This window comes from Panthera uncia (genome assembly GCF_023721935.1).
Source record: "Panthera uncia isolate 11264 chromosome A3 unlocalized genomic scaffold, Puncia_PCG_1.0 HiC_scaffold_12, whole genome shotgun sequence".
Lineage (NCBI taxonomy): Eukaryota > Metazoa > Chordata > Mammalia > Carnivora > Felidae > Panthera > Panthera uncia.
Window position 1 is genome coordinate 32,218,086 of NW_026057579.1, and position 14,269 is coordinate 32,232,354.

General features: G+C 46.7%; 1 protein-coding gene across 1 annotated transcript in view; it reads left to right on the top strand.

The window, feature by feature from the left end:
• NOL10 (nucleolar protein 10) overlaps nucleotides 1-14,269 on the top strand; it is an 88,583-nt gene that overhangs the window by 17,841 nt on the left and 56,473 nt on the right. Inside the window, exons 10-13 of the mRNA XM_049652533.1 lie at nucleotides 2,068-2,146; nucleotides 3,873-4,022; nucleotides 5,959-6,025; nucleotides 13,258-13,310. Of these exons, the coding sequence (XP_049508490.1) occupies nucleotides 2,068-2,146; nucleotides 3,873-4,022; nucleotides 5,959-6,025; nucleotides 13,258-13,310 (349 nt within the window). The remainder of the gene's footprint in view (nucleotides 1-2,067; nucleotides 2,147-3,872; nucleotides 4,023-5,958; nucleotides 6,026-13,257; nucleotides 13,311-14,269) is intronic.

Genomic DNA, 14,269 nt, shown 5'->3' on the forward strand with positions numbered 1-14,269 from the left:
TACATTTATAACAATCAGAAAAGTAACACACTTGGGCACTGAAAACTTCTAAATGCCTGAATTAAGTAAGAACTGCAATTCCCCTGTCCTTCACTCACCAGGGAGGTTACTGTTTGGTACATGTTTTCAGACATTTTTCTGAGCTCGCATTAGTATGCAGTCTTATACTCTCTTGGTCAGATTCTTAACATGGGATTATTTGCTATAATCGGTTCAGGAACTTCCTTTCTCTGGGCTCTTGATATTTGCAGTAATGTAACTTTATTAGCGTTTATTCATTTCAGCAGGTCAAACATTTACCTGTCTGTAGCTGTATCATGTGGGAGGTGGGGTGTTTGATGAGTGGGGTACAGAGAGAACGTGGACCCTCTAAATTACTGCTGATTTGTGTGTCATTTGCGTTTTTCTGGGGGAGAGAAGAATTTATATAGTTGTATCTTTTTAAAAAATTTTTTTATGTTTATTTATTTACTTTTTGAGAGAGAGAAAGCATGGGGAGGGGCAGAGAGAGGGAGACACAGAATCCAAAGCAGACTCCAGGCTCTGAGCTGTCAGCACAGAGCCCGACATGGGGCTTGAACTCATGAACCTGTGAGATCACGACCTGAGCAGAAGTCAGACGTTTAAGTGAGCCACCCAGGCAACCCTGTATAGTTCCGTCTTTTGAGAAATCAGCTTATGTAAAGCTTGACTTGGAGAAAAGTTAAGAATCACTGATCTGGAAAGACGTCTTTTTCTAATATATATTTTTCCTGATATAAGTAAAAAATAAGTTGATTTTTTTTTCATCTGTTAATCATGACACTTAAAGGGAGTATAGGAAATTTTTGCCCTCTTGCTGAGTTTTATTAAAGTAATACTAATGAACAACTTCACTGATCACAATATGGAGTAAAGAATTTTAAAGTGGAAAATTCACTCATTTTATATTCATTTTTTTCTTAGAATCAGACATTTTTGTTGTGAAATATAACACACATACAGAAAATCTCTACACGTTAACACACAGGTTACTGAATTACTGTGAAGCTCTGTTTGTCGATGGAAGGAACCAACAAAAATGCTTCTCAACATTTCATTATATTGGTATGAAAGAAAACAAATCCAATACTTGCTTGTTTTTAGAAAGTAGCGAGTCAGTTGTAAGAGAAAGCTATTTACCCACTCCCTAGGAAGCAGAAAAGTTAATTTTCTCTTACTCATAAACATTAACTTGTCTTTGAATTAAAATGGAGAGACTTGGTTTCTATTTATAAGCTCTGTCATCGACGATTTCTTCTTAGAAAAGTCATTTGAGGAAACAGGCCAGCGTTCTTTGTATTATGATTATGTCTTAAGGTTGTTTTTGCTTTAAATGTAATACTGTAATAGAAGTGAACATAGAAAATTTAAAGAAGGGATATGAAAAGATAATCTCTCCTGTGGTCTTTAGAAATATTCTTTTTTTTTCAAATAGAATATTGATTCACAAATAGTTTTTAGTGGCTTCGTTTGCCCTTGGTGGGGCATTTTTTTTTTTTTTTTTTTTTAATGTTTGTTTATTTTTGAGACAGAGAGAGAGCATGAACAGGGGAAGGTGAGAGAGGAAGACACAGAATCTGAAGCAGGCTCCAGGCTCTGAGCTGTCAGGACAGGGCCCTATGCGAGACTTGAACTCATGCTGTGAGATCATGACCTGACCGAAGTTGGACGCTCAACTGACTGAGCCACCCAGGCGCCCCCTGATGCAATGATTTTTTTTAAACATAAGGATAGAAGTGTGATTTCCCCTTTAGAATTGAAGATTAATAGGGGCATCTGTGTGGCCCAGTTGGTTTAAGCATCCAGCTTCAGCTCAGGTCATGACCTCCCGGTTCATGAATTTGAGGCCTGCATTGGGCTGTCTGCTGTCTGCATGGAGCCCACTTCGGATCCTCTGTCCCCGTTTCTCTCTGCCCTTCCCCTGCTCTTTCTCTCTGTCAATAAGTAAATAAAAACTTCCAAAAAAGAGAATTGCAGATTAATAACGACTTTTTACTTGGAAAGTTTGACCATATATATATGGAGCATGAATATTTTGCCTTTCAGGATAAACAGTTTACCAACAATCTCTGCTTTGAAATTTAATGGAGCCTTGACCATGGCAGTTGGAACATCTACCGGGCAGGTAAACATGTTTAAATTGAGAACTTCATACTTAACGTTAGTATCTCAGAGACATGTATGTATTCTGGGAAATATTATCTGTTCGCTGTGGGAACAGGAAATGAGGCATTCTTGTTTTGGCCAGAGTGGAGTGGGTTCTCCAGAATCCTCTATTTTAGTACCTTGAGAAATTCTGATTCTGGCCTTCATGGTGGGTCTGAGGGGCTGTCGAGCTGGAGGTACCGTGTGGGTATGCCTCAGGCATTCTCTTGACTGTGGTTTAGAACAACATTTTCCAGAGTGTGTGGAACAGAATTCTGTGGTCTACAGAATCTGGAATTCTGCCAGACTCCTGCTCTTGGAGGCTCACGGTGCTTTTCAATATGTATTGAAGGCTCTGAGATTCCCCTAGACAAGAAATGTGTTCAACAAGTATTTCCAAAACTTATTTGTACAAGGAACCTTTTTTCTCACCGAGCCCCACTGACCACATCCCAGGCAGTAACGTACCTTAGCAGAGCTAGTCTGACAGGAATGGATTGAGCGGCTCCGGAGGGTTAATTTCATCCTTTCTTTCTTCCCTTCTTTACTTCAAGGCAGAATTCACACACTTGTAAGTTTGTTCTCCAGAGCAGGTCTGGACCCTGCTTCCAGTGGAGTTCACCTCTGTCATCAGGGTCTACAGAGGATCTGTCACCAGGGACTGGCAGCTAGCTTCCCCAGCCCTCTTGCCTCTAGTGACAAGGCTCAGAAGAGACCTGCCCACCCACTTCCCTCCCCTCCCCTCCCCTCCCCCAACAGTCCTAACCTTGCCACCCCCATCTGTTGCAGATCTGCCAGGATCATCTTCATTAAGCCTTTTATTCTTATTTCTGTCAGTTGCTGCGACAGTGCTTGGTACTTAGTAGGCCCACCGCATATATATTTGGTTTGGTTCACAAATGGCACAAATTCTTATGAATTTTCCTTTTTGTTCCTTTCTTAATATAGCTCAGTAGTTCTCAATCTTAGTGTGCCAGAAACTTACTTTCCAGTTAAATAAAACCATGTACTTTGGGCACCTGGGTGGCTCAGTCGGTTGGGTGTCCGACTTCGGCTCAGGTCATGATCTCACGGTTCGTGTGTTCGAGCCCCACGTCGGGCTCTGTGCTGACAGCTTGGAGCCTGGAGCCTGTTTGGGATTCTGTGGCCCCCCCCCCCCCCGCCCCCCCCCATTCTCTCTCTGCCCCTCCCCTGCTTGTGCTCTGTCTCTCTCTCAAGGATGAATAAACATTAAAAAAAATTGAACCAAAAAACCGTGTACTGTACAGGTGAATTTAAGAGATTTTTCTAGAGTATTTTTGCTGTCTGACTTTAAAATCCTTGTGCCCTTTGGGGCGCCTGGGTGGCTCAGTCGGTTGAGCGTCCGGCTTCGGCTCAGGTCATGATCTCACGGTTTGTGAGTTTGAGCCCCACATCGGGCTCTGTGCTGACAGCTCGGAGCCTGGAGTCTGTTTCGGATTCTGTGTCTCCCTCTCTCTCTGCTCCTCCCCTGCTCGTGCTCTGTCTCTCTCTCTCAAAAATAAATAAACATTAAAAAAATTTAAAAAAATAAAATAAAATCTTTGTGCCCTGAGTAAGTGTTCACTGTGCTCATAAAAAGGTACTGAAACAAATGGTAGCCATTATTCAAAGTTTTCAAAGTTGCTTTTTAAGATAAATATGTTTAATTTGTTGAAACAGAAATAACTTGTTTTCTTTTTTTTTAGGTTTTATTATATGATCTTCGATCAGATAAGCCATTGCTGGTTAAGGATCACCAGTACGGGCTGCCCATTAAGTCACTTCATTTCCAGGATTCATTAGATTTGATTTTGTCTGCAGACTCACGAATCGTCAAAATGTGGAACAAGAACTCAGTATGTACTTTTTTGTTGACATAACTTATTAGTGTATTTTCCTGAAGATTTTTTTCTTTCTGTTGCCCGTTTTGAGTTCCGTGGGCTCTTGAGAAAGATGCCGAGTCCCTGTTTGGGAACTTAGCCGGGAGACAGGTACTTCAGCAGAGCTAATGTTCCCACTGAGATAAAGTAGTCCAGACTGCCTTCTTCCTGCTACGAAGTTTTCCCGGTTTGCTAGAACCGGCATGCCTTTTGCTTGGGTTCGTAAATCACGTTTAAAACCGTGTTTGCTTGGGTAGCGTAAATCACGTTTTAAAAACATCGCCCCATGAGAACCTCCTAGATCCTGAGGCTCTCTCACAGCCTTGGGAAAGTTTTTATGAGCAACTAATTATCTTTCCATGTCAGTGTTATTATGTATTTCAGTTTCATGCCTCTTAAAACCAATCTCAAAAGAATTGGCTTTTGGAGATGACCCCTTCACAGTAATTCCTTAGAGTGTTTTTTTAAAAAGCAGTATTTTCTTAAAACTATCTGTTGTTCTTTCCCCTCAGTTCCAAGTATCAGTGAAAAAGTAAAAGTAACAAAAGCCCCTATTTCTGGTTTTCGTCTGCCTTGTGCTTTTCGTCTTTCATTTTAAAACTTTGGAGAAACGAGTGAAAGGTTAGTTCGTCTGCAAACTGGGAGAAAACGTATTCAGTATAGCAGTTGCTTTTAAGAGCTCTTTGCATTTAATTAGTCACAAACTTTCGTGTCTTGAGTCAAAAAGCGTTATTTCCCTTTTATTTTTTTAACTCGTTTTTGAGGTGAAGAGGGTGCAGGGTCCAGAGGCCGCAGCGTTAGCGCCAGAGGACAGGCCCGGCCTGTCCCGGGGGCCCACGTGTGCCCGACACAGCGGCCCTTGACGCGACCTCATCACCCCTCAGCTACGCCCTGGGGTTCCTGGCCGCTTGGAGCGTAACTTCTGTGTCCACTCTTCATTTGGCCAACTCGCAGAGTATTGACCGTTCCTAGCTCTGTCCCGAATTAGAATTTGGCTGCAGCTTTTCACCGAGCGTGCAGGAGCCGTCCTCCCCGTGCCTTAACTGTCCCCTCTCCTTTGCCCTGGGAGCCTCTGGTAGCGAGTTAATAAACGTGAGAGCTGGCAGACATTTTCAACACCGGCGCTTGAAATTCTCCTGCCGTCGTTGCTGCAATAAGTTTTATTTTGGCGTTGTTGTTATGACTAAATACGCCCTCTTGACCAACACCCAGATTACTTGGTTTTGCTTGACTTGCTCTTCCTTATTTATCTTTCTCATCACCTTTTCCCATCCCCATCTTCTCCTCTCTTTTGTTTCTTTTACTTTCCCTCTCTTAATTTAAAATCTAGCACGTTCCTCCCCTCTCTCCCATTGAAACAGAAGTGTGGTAGTCTTTCCTGTATAAGTAACTCATTGCGTATTTACAGGATTTCATTTTGTAAGTTATCATTTATACACATTGTCTTCCTTGATCCTCCTCAAGGCCTTATGGTATACAGATGGCAGAAAGTGTCTTCGTCCTGCCGTGTTGACTCCCTCCCAGTCTTTGGTTTCTTTGAGTACGACTTTAACTGGGGATTACGAGTTCAACGAGTTTAACTCCAGATTATGAGAGTTTTTCTGAGTTGATGCACAACTTTATCTTAAACTTTACCCATTGCCGCTATGAAAACATTATCTGCGAAACTGTATTTATTTCCTTGGTTAAGTCGCTTTTCCCCCATTCGCCTCAGTTTCTTTGTTTCTAAAGTGAAAGCATTTGATAAATTGATAAAATGAGCTCTCTACCGTAGTTTGAATTCTTTACTTTCAATCAGGTGATTTTATTTCTTTACACAGTACCATTTACACATAACCACGTGGCAACAAACATTGCCAAAAGTTGTCTTCCTTTGACTGTTTTAATAATTCCTTTTTGCCTATTCTTTTAGGGAAAAATATTTACTTCCTTGGAACCAGAACATGACATTAATGATGTCTGCCTCTATCCCAACTCAGGTATGCGGTATGTAGCGATGGGTCATTCAGTGAGATAAATCTGAGTTGTGCTTTATTGGGTTTTAAACGCATTTCATTTCATTTGTTAAGACGGGGTTTGGCTTGGTCAGGACTGTTCTTGGATATTGTATTTACTGGAAGAATCAAGAGCAGGAAGTGGTGTGGATGATTCAGAAAATGGCACTCTCAGTGACTCAGCCCGTAGCCAGCCTAGCTATTAGTAGAAACTGGTAACAATATATAGGTAGGTGGCAGGTGAGATGCTATTTTAGTGTGCTCTTCACCCTTTTATGTGATTAGTAATAGTGTGTGGAAATTGAGGTTAGAGGTTTGAAGAAGGCTGCGATTGCCCGATAACCCACGAGGCTCATGAAGCCAGGGTTTTGGTATCTTCTGTATTGTGTATTGTTTTGCGGATTACATCGTGGATTTCAAGATTTTACAATACATTTGAGACAAGTTGGTGAAGAATTTGGGGGCAGGAGAGAAAATGGGAATAGTTCCCACTCTCAAGCAGTGTTGCATTCTGAGGACAGACACACACAGCCCATTTTGATAGATGGATACAAGGCAGAGCAGGAGAGACCTGTCACGTGTGTACGAACAGCACTTCGCCAGCGTGTTAGAGGAGGGTTCAGCCAGAGCAACTGGGGAGGGGAGATGCCAGAGGAGATGTTTGTTCAGGTGTGTTTGGAGTGGTGAGTGAGATTTGGTAGGTGGGGCGGCGAGATGAGGCACATCCCTGTGAGGGAGCGGCGTGAGAACGGCAAGAAGGATAGGCTGTGGCAGATGCGATAGGGTCCCATTCGTGGGGCTCGTTTGGGAAAGCGATGGAGCCTTACGTGCCAGAGCCCTGGTGGCCCTCCTGGGAACCAAGGTGGAGGAGGTCCGGGAATGATGTGCTGAATGATCTGGGCTCGGTCTGTAGTCAGGACTTGTTCAGATTGTGCTGTCTGTCCTCTAAAAGTTACATTGGTTTTGAACCAAAGTTAGTAGGAGGGGATGCTCTGAGCTGATTGAGAACATAGGAGACAGAGCAGGTTTAGGGAGATTTCTTTTTTGAACATTTGAATATTAGGAGGCGATGGGACAGTGACGGTGTCTGGCAGAGGGTCTCAAACCTGGCCACTGTCAGTATCACCCAGGGAGCTTTTTAAAAAGGACAGGTTCCTTGGCCCAGTCCCAGACGTACTGAGAGTATCCGGGCGGAGGGCCCGGAAGCGTGTTTCCCAAGTGCTCGTGAGGCCCTGCCCTGCCCCACCACCTTGCAGCGGGAGCCGAGTCAGGTGCACGTAGAAAGTGCCGTCTCAAGAGAAGCAGGTCTGCGGTTGCAAAGCGTGGAGACCTGTAAACAGAGCGTCTTTCAGAGGCGGGAGTGCGTGAGATCACCATGGGAAAGTGTACACGGCAGGACCCGAGTCCACTTCAGCGGGGATTGAGGAGAAGGAGGTGCCAGCTGAGAAACTGAACAGGAACGGACAGAATGGCAGTAAAAGGAGTGACCGATTTCAAAGTAGAACAGAAGCTAAGGCACAAGCGATCCAGTGGTCCCTGCTCGGCCAGCTTGAGGGCGACTGAGGTGGAGGCGGGAAGGAGAGAACAAGTTCTTAATGCTCCCGCGCTTCCGGGCTCGGTGATGACCACGCGTCGTTTAATCTTTCCAGAACCCTGTGTAGTTAGTGGCACACACGTTTTTTTCTTTTTTCTTGTCTGTCTGTCTCACGTCTTAGGAGGTGAGAACTGTTGAGTAATTGGGCCGGAGTTGGTGGCTCAGCTGGCTGTGGCAGGGCCTCGGGTAGAGCCAGCCTTTCCTGGTTCTGGAGCCCATGCCCTTTCTAGTTACGTGCTGCTCTCCCGAGAAGGATGAGGCGCTGTGTGTCTGTGGTCACGGAGAGGGTCTTGTTGCAGTGGCGGGGTGACGTCCAGTGCGGACGAGTTCAGGAGTAAATTGCAGATGAGGATGCCGGGGTCCCCGTCAGAGAGTATCAGACGGTCCGAAACCGGGTCTGAGCTGCCCACGAGGAGGAGTGAAGTCAGGTGGCACTGACGTTGGCACGAGGCTGGTGAGCGGGCGGCTGGGTTAAGGGGTGAGAGGATTTTTTTTTTAAATGTTGATTTTATTATTTTTGGAAGAGCAAGAGAGCCCGGGAGGGGCAGAGAGAGAGGGAGACAGAGGATCCGAGGCGGGCTCGGCGCTGACAGCAGAGAGCCCGACGTGGGGCTTCAGCTCACAAAGCGTGAGACGGTGACCTGAGCCAAAGTCGGACGCTTAACCCGACTGAGCCACCCAGGCGCCCCTGGGAGGGGGGGTGAGAGTTTGAAGGGCAGCTAGTGCTGAGAGACGGAAGCTGCGTGGTCACGTGTGGCCGCGTGTGGCCCTTGAGACCTGGCAGGGTGACCGACCTGAACTGAGTGAGGGGTGCTCTGAGTGCAAACTGCCCGCCAGGTTTCGAACACATCGTGGAGACAAATCACGCGAAATAGACCTTTAATTTTTTATGTCAGTTACATATTGAAATGGAAACGTCTGGGGCATACTGGGTTAATAACATACATTAAAATATGTTTTACCTGTTTTTGAAATAGTTTTTTTTTTAATGTGTCTAGTACAAAATGTGAAATCACACGTGAGCCTCGCACGCTATTTCTGTTGCACGGCTCTGGCCCAGGCTTGGGGATCTGGCCCGGTGTAGGGCACAGCTGTGGCGCGAGGGAGCTATGGAAGCCCACCGAGGGCGTGCGGCGTCCGTCTCGTCGGAGGGACTGAGGGCCGCCAGCCCGTCTAATGACTCTCGGTCTCCAGTATTGTCTTCCTTCCGGTCCGTTCCTGCGTTTCCCCGATTGTCTCCCAGACGCCGTTTGTAGTGCCTTGTTTGGAACCAGGCCATAATCAAGGTTGTGCATTAGCTGAACTGTGGCCATCTTTAGTTTCTTTCAGTTTGCAATAGTCGTGTCCCCCCACCTGTCCTTTTTTTGTTTTGTTTTGTTTTGTTTTGTTTTCTTTTCTTTTCTTTGATTTTTCCAAGATCAGGACAGTAGTCGCATAGAATGTCCCTCACCCTGGGGGCACCTGGGTGGCTCAGTCGGTTAAGCGTCCGACTTCAGCTCAGGTCATGATCTCACGGTCCGTGAGTTCAAGCCCCGCATCGGGCTCTGTGCTGACAGCTCGGAGCCTGGAACCTGTTTCAGATTCTGTGTCTCCCTCTCTCTCTGACCCTCCCCCGTTCATGCTCTGTCTCTCTCTGTCTCAAAAATAAATGTTAAAAAAAAAAAAAATTAAAAAAAAAAAAAAAGAATGTCCCTCACCCTGGATTTGTGTGGCTAGTTGTCATAATGTCATTGACCTTGTGCCTCCAGCCCGTGTATTTTTTCTCAGATAGAAGTTAAATCTGACTGTGACGCACCGTAGGTGAGATATTGTGGCCACAAGGAATGCTGGGTCCCCTGTGTCAGACCCCTTCCCAGAAGCATCCAGGGCCAGGGAGGGGCAGCGTGGTCCCTGGGTTAAGGTGACCACCGGGTCTCCCCGTTGCAGAATGTACTTTCCTGGGAGGTAAACATTGTAAGAGTGATGTTTCGAACAGAAGGACAGCTTCACTGTCAAACAACTTGTAAGAAGCGAATCAAACACAAAAAGTAGCCAAATGGTTTGTTCCCTGAGCTTTGCAAGCACAGTGAGACCAGGGCCTCAGCCGCCGTGGGGGTTGCGTGTGAGTGGGTGTGATTCACGCGCTGTGCTGCTCTCCCCTGCTCTGTTCCTCTTCCCTTTGACGCCGCTCATGATGCCTTATGCTTAATCATCAGGCGCTTAATCATATTTTAGAAAAGCTAAAACGTCCTTCTTTCTTTATCTTCTCACTTACTCATTTTGAAGTAATTAGAGCCGAATCACGGTTACTGTTTTGTAATGTTTTTCTAATACGAAGATTGCTCAGAATATTGAGAAATGGCTCCGCCTTCCTGGCTGCTGTTTTGTTCCTGCTCTTGCTCACTCGGCCGACTCCAGCGTCTCTGCGTCGGGCGCCTGCCCTGCAGGTCGGCTCCGTGACGGCGCGTCGGCGTGGTGCGGCGCCTGTCGGGCTCACGGGTGTCTGAGCCCCGCCGCCGCTGGGACCCGGGATCGCTGGGTTCGAATCACTGCTACAGAGAAAAGAAGATGGGCTTTCGACTCAGAAAGACTGAATTCAGGCTGAACGATCGTGTAAAGCACCCAATGTGGTTTCCCCAGCCGCCTTCCGGGCCCCTGCAGACGGCCTTCCCCGTTCAGTGTGCAGTCGCCTTCCCATCTGTGGCAAGTGTCCTCTCCCGACATGGGAAAGAGCAGCTCGAGCCACGTGCAAACATCCTTGGAGCCCCGTACGGTAAAATCCCAAGCTCCACAGTCACATCCGCGGTTGAGCACGTGGAAGAAGCGTCCTGGCCTTTCCTCCCTGACAGTTCTGTTCTCACAGATGCTCTGCTCTGAGCTGTTCAAGGCGGTGACCGCTGCTGTACGTTTCAGTGCAGATGTTTCTGACGGCGGAGATTGTGTTTTTCCTTTGTTTTTAAATTTCTAATCCGTTTCAGACCCGATACTTTTGTAAAACGGAGTAAAAAGACATTACAAGGGAAAGGAGCACACGTGGGGATCTCCCTGCAATGTCGCGTTACTATACAGCTTTCTGAATTCTTCCTTGCCACTTCTACACTCAGCGCCTGGCCGGGGGCCAGTTTGCAGGGCGGCCCTGGGAGTGGAGTGAGTAGCACTGGCAGAGAGCATCCAATCTGGTTTTGGAACTCTGGGCTTCAGTGAATCCTTTGGCCTCTGAAGCACGTGCACAGGAGAACCTGAATGTTCACGCTTCCTGGGAGGGGGCTGCTGATCCATCCCATCCTCTTTGGCCGCCCTGTTCGGCCACACAGGACGCTGGATACGTTACTCTACAGTGCTGTTTCAGACTGGATGTGTGTTCTTTTGACTCTAGGCACTATTGAGCTCTTCCTTCTCTTTTAAAATTTTTACTGTCGGGGTGCTTAAGTGGCGCAGTCGGTTAAATGTCTAATGTCAGCTCAGGGTATGATCTCGCGGTCTGTGAGTTCGAGCCCCGCGTCGGGCTCTTGCCGACAGCTCGGAGCCTGGAGCCTGCTTCCGATTCTGTGTCTCCCTCCCTCTCTGTCCCTCCCCCGCTCACACTGTCTTTGTCTCTCAAAAATGAATAAATGTTTAAAAAAATTTTTTTAATTGCTATTGTCATTTTAATAAGCGTCACTATAAAGGAAACTTAAAGGAAAAATAATTCATAAGCCCACAGTCTCTTCACGAGTACCATTACAATTTCCATGAGAGAAGTTCTCATATTAATCTCATGTTTGTATGTTTTCAATCATTGACCTCATGCTGTGTGTATAGTTGTCTTTTGCTTTCCAGTTGACGTGATATTAACGTTTTTCCTGTTGCTGTATGGTGTTTATATTTGCACTCTGAAATTTTTATTATTTGACCCCGCAAGAAGGCTTTTCATTTTATCTTAGTCGTTACTGTGGTTTTAGAGTCCTGCGTGGCACGGGCTTTGGAGTCCGTAGAATATCAGCTACTCTCCTTCCTAGCTATGTGGTGACCTTGAGCAAATTAATTTTGTGAGGCCACACTGTTAATCTGGAAATAAAGTTCTCCTCTCTTGCCCATGATCATCTTAATTTCTGCTGAACTTTCTTTCACTAGTTTGATTTTTTTTTTCCTTCTTGTTCTTGGGCTTTGTTGAGGTTGCCTGTTTCTCTCGTTCATAATCGGTTTTAGTCCTGACCTTCCCCGGTTTAGTTCGGTGGTAAGTCAGCTGGTATCGTTGTCCATATACGGCCAAGAAAGATCGTATTCCGTGTGGAAAACGATCCGCTGTGTCCAGTCTGGGTTCTTTAGAGCAATTAGATTAGAGCCCTCTCTGTGGTTTGGTGGGTAGGTGTGATTGTGTTTCCTTGTGGAACGCTCACTGCTGAATGATCCGTGTTCAGAGTCGAGCCAGTGAAGCCAGGCTTAGGGAGTATGTTTGGCAAGAACCTTCTTTCTGGTGGTAATTCCTCAGTCCCCAGAACAACTTCTTTCACCGTGTCTAAAGGACGTAGGAGGTTTGGCTCTAAAATTCTCTGGCTTGTGACAAGGGCACTCAGTCCCTCTGGACTTTTTTCTGATCTGTAAAATAAGGATGCTGTTATTATTTCAGAGGTGTTTTGCATGTGCACCAAGATAGTATCTGCGAAGGCGCTTACCAGGTTGTAAAGAACTCCCCGGACGGTGGCTGATTTCAGCTGCATTGAAAGTGCCGTCATTCTGGAACAGGGGCCGTGAGCACTGGAGCCGCCTCGGGAGGCTTGCGGGGGGGGGGGGGGGGGGGGGCGCCCGGGGGGGGGGGGGGGGGGGGAGGGACCGGGGGGGGGATGGCCACAGGTGGCAGAGGGCAGGGAACAAAGCCTGGGACATGTGCACCCTGGTGCTGTGCCACAGAGTGACGGGGTCCTGGGGTAGCAGGGGTGCCGTCGTTGAATGCCAGGACGTTTGCCCATCCGTCAGCTCTGCTTTCTTAAAATGTGCATCCCGGGAAGACTAAATGATTGACCACTCTGTTAGATGAGGCCGTTAGGGTCCCCGACGACGGAATTACCGGGGAGAGTAAGGGCTGTGAGACCCTGGAGAGGTCTTTGCTGGTGTAGCTGCACACACAGCACCCGCTCAAGTCAGTCCCTTGGTTTTCCACTCAGACGTGAGGTTGAACGCAAACCTTAGGAACTACTTTGCCGTGGCGTTTGGTGGGAGATGCTTTGCCTTGGTTCTTGGATTCCTGATTAACAGAAAGAAGCCTTTGTTCTTAATTTCTTCAGTTTATTATCATAAATAGTGTACCAGAACTACATTTTGTCCATGTACTTAAATCTGAAAACTTGCACTTAAAGCTGAAAACCCCTCGGAGGATGATGGCAGGCTCTACGTAGGCCTGAGCACCCGACGGTGGGAACCGCTTGTGTACTTGGCCGGAGTGTTTCGCAGATGGGGATGTTGTAAAGAACTTCTCGGTACTTCAGGTGCCCCATCTAGGAGGGCCGGGGACGGAAGCCCATGACCCGCCTGGTTTCCGGGTCCGGCTCTTCGCCACGCACCGTCTTCTGGGCACCTGGAGCACCGGTCCGTAGTGTAAAACAACTAGAAAAGGGCACCTTCCTTTTCCCCTCCTGTTTACGCTTCTCGTTGTGCTTATTTTTAGGAATGCTTCTTACTGCCAATGAAACCCCCAAGATGGGCATCTATTACATTCCGGTAAGTAATACAAATAGGAGTTACGGTAAAAATAGGACAAGCAAAGGTAGTTTATTTTTAAACTGGGTGTACTGAGGGCCTTCGGGTCTGCCTGCGGCTGCGTAAATTAAACACAGCGGGCTCACGGGTAGCTTCGCTTTGCTTCCTGGAGCCGGGAAAAGAATGCTTAACCATCGTTTTATGGGAAACTGCTTAATATCCCATTAAAGTAGACAGGAGTTAGTCTTTGTTCTTCAGATTTACATTTGGATTTTGTTTCCAAGTATTTTGGAATCATGAACTTTAAGCCGTTAGCGATCAGGAGGTCTGATTCTGAACCAACAGCCTGGTGCTCTTAAGTCGCGTCATTTCTCTTACAAACAAGTTACACCGAAGAAACCTGTCTCAGGTGGACCTGCTTGGTGCTGGCACACGGCCAGTCCTGGCCCTTTGTTCTTCCTTAAAGAATTCTTCTCTTGCATATGACGGAAGCTTCCCTAACTTTATGTTTCAGATTATAGTAAGAGACGGGGAAGAGGGTCCCCTACACAGAAAACAGCATAGTACAGAGCTGGCACTCAATCACTTTATGGCGACGAACAGCTCCGTTTCTGAGATTTGGGGAGAGGACGGGAGGGGTGAGGAGTGTGCCAGAGCAAAACTTTAGGGACGTGAATTCTGTAACTGCTGGCAGCCTCCATTTCGGAACGTTCTTCATATTTACCGTGGTTCTTTTGAAATAGCTTAACGGTGTATGTATTTCCCCCAAAAAAGTATTCTGGTGGATGTCAGCTTTTTGTGGTTTCAGGAAACCGGTAAGTTGTTGAAAGCACTTTGAGGTACTCTTGGTTGTTAGTGAAACAGGCCATTCCAGCAGCAAACTTGTCTAAGTTGTCCTTCGTTCCATTTTCCCTGGCCGCTCAGACGCCGCTTCTGTCTTCCTGTCAGTTTATCCCTCTTTCCTTGTCTTCGTGTGGTCA